Source organism: Cynoglossus semilaevis, chromosome 5 (assembly GCF_000523025.1).
Source record: "Cynoglossus semilaevis isolate Cse_v1.0 chromosome 5, Cse_v1.0, whole genome shotgun sequence".
Lineage (NCBI taxonomy): Eukaryota > Metazoa > Chordata > Actinopteri > Pleuronectiformes > Cynoglossidae > Cynoglossus > Cynoglossus semilaevis.
In genome coordinates, this window is record NC_024311.1 from 10,526,148 (window position 1) to 10,532,371 (window position 6,224).

At 40.3% G+C, this 6,224-nt stretch overlaps 1 protein-coding gene across 1 annotated transcript in view; it reads left to right on the top strand.

Moving 5' to 3' along the window:
* Window positions 1-1,429: 1,429 nt before the first annotated feature.
* irx3a (iroquois homeobox 3a) overlaps window positions 1,430-6,224 on the top strand; it is a 9,280-nt gene continuing 4,485 nt past the window's right edge. The window contains exon 1 of the mRNA XM_008310460.3: window positions 1,430-4,556. Within this exon, the coding sequence (XP_008308682.1) occupies window positions 4,338-4,556 (219 nt within the window). The 5' untranslated portion in view covers window positions 1,430-4,337. The remainder of the gene's footprint in view (window positions 4,557-6,224) is intronic.

Here is a 6,224-nt window from a genome sequence, read left to right on the forward strand (position 1 = left end):
TTCAAGGGTTAGCCACAAAGTTTGAGGACAATTTTCAATTTTTGTGTTTGAATTGACTATGTTAAAAAAGGTGATCTGAGAGGCTTTGGTAAATTTTGTAATCAGAGCAAACATCATCAACAGCAAAAAAGAACAGAAGTTTGCAATTGGGTGTGTTCTTATTCCTTTGTTTAGATAGATCCACTTTTTTTTCATCCCAGGCTGAGAAATTACTCGAATAACAAATACATTTCATTGCTGTCCAAGGGTTTTGAGCTCACAGTCTCCTGCACCATTGTCAGAGGGGCATTCCTCAGGGCTATAGTGCTATAGATAAAGGAAAAGAAAGGAAAGGAACACGGTCTGAACCACTAGACAAGGTAAAGAAGCAGGTAAATAAAATGTATCCTGGAATTCTCCAAACAAGGAATTCTATTATGGAAAAACCACGAGGAATATAGAAAAAATGTCTGTTGTTTTCAGAAATAAAGACTTTTTTGACAGTTTGTTGAATAACTTTCAGTTCATATTATGACCCCAATGAACATATGGTCTTATAAAGTCTTATAAAATATACAGAAGGTTAATGAATGAAATGTAAGTTACTGAGTGTCTGTTTGCATCTATTGTTCTGAGCCTGACTGTTTAGTGCATCTCCCACAATCCACAATCCACAAGCTCATCCAGAAAGACTGGTTGTTTAAATTAAACAGGCAACACCCTGAAGTTAACAAGTAATGGGAAGCATGTGCAAGGTAATGCATTAGTTCACACTTTGATCTACTGTCATAATCCAGTTTAATAAGTTGCAGTCCATTGACTATTAATTTGCTTCCGAACCGAATGGGCAGGAAGAACGGCTCCAAAATGCTTTGCTTTGCTGCTAATGCAAATCATTGTTGGGCTATCTGTTTAATATGCATGATTGGTTGGTGTAATGTAATTAAAATCACACTATTGAAATTACTAGAAGAGTTAAAAAAAACTTTAAATGTATTTTCAAAGTAGTCTTGCTTTTGCTACTAGGAACAATTAATTTTGGAAACTAATTCATTTATTGGATTAAGCTTCAATGTTCTTAAAACACTGTTTGATTTATTGGCTTTTTATTTCACCCTAATGGGACATGACTTTGAAAAGGCATATTTAGTGATTGACTGTGCACAGTTTGTTATTTGATGTTTGCCCGTTCCATTGAAGGAAACATGTATTATTATTATTATCATTATTATTATTATTATTATTATTATTATTATTAGGAAGCAGGTGTATTTTTAACATGTTAAAAATAACATTTTTTCCAGTGAGGTACTGTTGTCTGTAATGTAATTCTATTTAATTTATTTAATTTTAAAGATATATCAAATATATAGTGGGTTATATATCTGACTTCAGCTGACCACTAGCGTTTCTTGATTATATTGAAAAAGCTGTAAGTCACTCTGCTGTGCTGTACCGTATATCATAATTACAGCAGCAATTTCTGCTCATGAAAGTGAAAATGTGGAAGTGTGGCGAGTCTAAAAAAAAGCTAAGGAAGAGAACCTTCCAGGAAAAAGCGTATAGGCTTCCAAAAGAAATCTGGAGTTCCCGCCATTTTTCTCTTTCTCATTATCTAATGCTTGTGTCGTTATTTTAATCCAGATCACAGGTTTTCTGCTCAAAATTGTTGATCAGTGGTGGGCTTCCCCGAAAAACCGATATGTGTTAACAGGATCAGTGTGAAGCTTATACTTTGTAAAAGAAATATCTCGAATGTTTTTATGCAGATAATAATAATAATAATAGTAATGATAATAATAATTGCATGTTCGTATACTCTGTGGATGGTGCATAAATGTTGTTGTGTGTTTGTGTGTGCTTACGGAAGTCAGCAAGGACTGTGTTTAGTGTTTACCAATGGCACTCTCTCTCTGTGTGTGTGGAGGGGGGGGTTTAAGAGGTGGGGGTCCCTTAATGCTTTTATGGCCACGCTAGTTTCTCGGCTCCATGTGTGCAGTTGGTTCGTTTGGTTTGAGGCAGTAAATCAGACACGGCCCGGTCCTTCTGTTTGCGTAGGTGGAGTGGACGCAGACGCGAGGAGCCGTGGGCCCAGGGACGAGACACGTGTCCATCAGGACCCAGAGCACAGCTGAGAGCGTGGACAGAGGCAGACTCTCGGAAATAAACTCTCTACTTGTAACGTTTATGTCCATACAACCTCTCTCTCTCTCTCTCTTTCGCTCTTCCTCTCTCTCTCTCTCTCTCTCTCCACTCCACATTCACTATCTTTACTTCTCTCACTTCACTATCTTGGCCCCCCAACACACACACTCATACAGCCACAAACGTGTGTGTGAGAGAGCGCGTGCGCAAAGTGTGTGCGCACTATTGACTGCTATGTAGTGATTACCATTCCGGTCGGATGGCACCAGCAAGCTGCTGTAATTAATAACCTCATAATCCGGGTTGGGGAGGATGTCGGCAGAGAACACACACAGACTCAGGACAGAGTGGTGCAGAAACAAGGCGTCTCCTTATTCCTAAGAAATTACAGTTGCTATTATCCCTCCCAGACAATGATAACTATCTGCTCCAAAAGGGAGATTAAGGGTTTATACAAGGAGAGAGAGAGGGAGAGAGAGGGAGACAGAAGCAGATCACATTATCAAAACTAAACTGAGATTGATGAGATTTCATCTCGCTGTCAAGAATACAGTCGGACTTATAATAACGCATTCATATAAAGTGCATGAAATAATAATAACTCAATCCCCGCAGTTGTTTTGCAAACGATTAACAAAGCAGATGCTGCTGCGGAGCCGCGTTGAAATGCGATTAAAGTTGTCCCTCGCACACTGTTGTATATTGATTCGAGGAATTTCAATTTGGACTCTCCTGTTTGGCCTTTAATCCGCATTATTTACATGACAGATCAGGTTGCAAAAAAAATTATAAAAACGATTTTTTTCTGAGGTGAGGTCTGATCCCGGATCATCCTTTAGTTGAAAAAAAAACTTAAGGAAATATCAGCAAATTATTTTAACCATTTATCTACATTAACCCACAAAATAATAATGATAATAATGATAATAATAAATACGTTGATGTTTATTCTGCCCCACGCAATAAACATCCTCTCAGCCCAATCCACTAAAATGTTTATTACTTATCATCATCGCCACTTTACACTCACTCCTTAGAAACAATGTAATGCGCCGATCATCAGCTCAGCCTTTGAAGGGAAGTGCCTCCACGCCACCTCTTTTGATGTCTCAAATTAAAGAATGAAGTGGCAGAGATTCCACGGCCACAGGAGCCCACGACACCTCAGAGCCGGTGTGAGGAAGCTCAGCTTTCAGCCACACGGAGGAATTCTAAAGCTGCCTTGAACGTGCGATCCGGGCTCATTATTCCAACAGGAATAGAATATTCATCCCTTTGTAATTAAAAAAGATATATATAATTTTCAGTTCAATTTCTTAAGTTAATGCAAACGATATAAATAGATTTTAATCAATTAAAGAATCGCTCAAATGCTTAATTTACAGAAGATAGATGTTGGCATTTTTCACTAACAGAGAATATATAAATATTTATTTTTTTTATTTTTTTCGGGTTCTAAACTTTGTTAATGTAACCTGTTCATTCAGATATTTTTCTCAGCTCATCTCTTAAAGACCCGATTCCAGTTTTGTTTTTTCCAACAAGCCACTTTCATTCTGTCGAAGAAATTTCTTAGTTAATTAAAAACAAACGTTTATCGGTCATAAAGTCACTGTTGAAGACAGGAGCCAAAATTTGCGTAGTTGTGAATTAACCCAGAAATATAGCTGCATAAAAGACCTAAAAAGAGATCAAATCCAGTCACTAAGTAAGATTTGAAACTCCATTCAAATAAAAGTCAAGCGACGTCGGCGCACTCACTCCACAGAGGAGGGCAGAGAAAGAGAGAGAGAGAGGGAGGGAGAGAGAGGGAAGTTGATGTGCGTGTGTGTATGTGTGTGAGAAAGAGAGAGAGGGAGAGAGAGAGAGGGAGAGGGTGAGATTTGAGAAATAGGAGGGGCTTCTAAACGACTAGAAATGTCAATCTGAGCAAGGGAGTCCCAATAATCTAAGGCAATCTGTAAGGACCTGACCTTAGTCCATCCAGATCAATAGGGAAGTGAGGGTGGAGAGAAGAAGTGCAGAGGGAAGAAGCGGGGCGCAGGCGGATCGTCCACACTGGCTCTTGTGGAGGAAATATAGACTTCCCTCTCTGGCACCTTTTGTTGCTCACATGCTCTCACTGTAACAGTGGATATCGAGGCTATTCCCTTGCTTTGTGAGATTGCAGCAGAGCCGAGCGCCTTTTCCCTCTCCCCTCTCGCCCTGCCACCATGTCTTTCCCTCAGCTGGGATATCAGTACATCCGACCGATATACCCGCCGGAGCGCCAGGGGATCGCCAACAATGCCCGGGCCGCGACAGAGCTCAGCCCGTCCGGCGCACTCTCCAACGTCCTCTCCTCCATGTACGGATCTCCTTTCGCCGCCGCAGCGCAGGGCTATGGAGCGTTTCTGCCCTACTCCAACGATATATCAATTTTTAACCAACTGGTGAGTTTTCTTATGCCTCTTCTCTGTCTCTCACTTAAAAAAAAAGTTGAACTCAACTTTAAAAATAATAAATAAACTCGTCAAGTGTCCGGCCCTGTCGGAGACTTCGACTCGCGCTGTTAAAGTAAGAACTTGTCCGTGCGCAATCGTCTTTTTCTGGAGTTAGTTGAAAAAGTTGAGTTGAATGTGGTTAAAAAGTAACACATTAACACAGAATGTGCTGGACTTTACTGTTAGAAGGTACTTTCATGAAACTGGTGACGGAAATGAAGACGGTGCGGTGTTTACAGGTAAAGATGGAGAGCTGAAAGTTAACCAGTCTTCTCTAAAGTGTTTCATTCGAGAGGAGAATTTATAAGACTGATATTTAGACTAAAAAAAAAACATAATTAAGAATTTAAATTGTAGGAATATCTTCAAATAATTTAAGTTTTTTTTATTTGTTTACACTTCGGTTAAGTCCTGATCTGTGTCAGTCAGCTCAGGTGAATCCTGTTTTTTGTGTTTAATTTCAAACGAAAACTACTTTGTGGTGTTTATATTATAATTCTAATGTTTTCCTGTCCTCTGTGATTCCTTGTCTCTGCAGGGTGCTCAGTATGAACTGAAGGACAGTCCCGGTGTCCAGCACCCAGGGTTTTCCCATCATCACCCCGCTTTCTACCCATATGGTCAGTATCACTTCGGTGACCCGTCCAGACCCAAAAACGCCACCAGGGAGAGCACCAGCACCCTGAAGGCCTGGCTCAGCGAGCACCGCAAAAACCCTTATCCAACTAAGGGCGAGAAAATCATGCTGGCCATCATCACCAAAATGACCCTCACCCAGGTCTCCACCTGGTTCGCCAACGCCAGGAGGAGGTTAAAGAAGGAGAACAAGATGACCTGGACCCCCCGGAACCGCAGCGAGGACGAGGAGGAGGACGAGAATATTGACTTGGAGAAAAACGACGATGACGAGCCGAACAAACCCATAGACAAGGGGGAGTCCACAGACACAGAAGCAGGTCGGTGGTGCAGGCAGAAACAGTCTGTGTGTGTGTGTGTGTATGCGCGCGCGCTCGCGGTGTGTGTGTGTGTGTATGTCTGGGTGAGTGAGTGAGTGAGAGGAAAAAAATGAAAAAAAAACATCAATTTTTCATCGCAGTCGTTTCCACTCTGGGTGCAAAATTGATTGCTGCTTAATGGTGGTGTATTATTTATAATGGGACAATTGCTTTAAATAATAATCACCTTGAACTCCCCTCGTTTGACTTCTCGGGAGCAGAAATTGCTGGTGACGCACATTGTACAGCAGTCAATTTATCTTCAAGTGCATAATAAGAATACAGCTGGTGTACTGCACTGTACTGCCTTAAAATACTGTTATATTAACCGTGTAATTAGTGTTGAAAACGTACACACACACACCATTGTTTACATTTATAATTGTTTATATTTTATATAAAACAATTTTTTTTAATTTTTAACACATTGTTTTAAAGGAAACCATTTTAAGTGGCCTGATTTTCCTTTTTTTTTTTTTCATAGCTCTCACTCTATTTTTCCATGGTGTCCACTTGCCTTACATTACCTCAAACATGTGTTCCAGGGATTATTTGGCAGTAATTCCGTTCTTTATTTGTGCTTTAGATCATAAACTGTCGAACCAAGGGGACACAGGCCGTG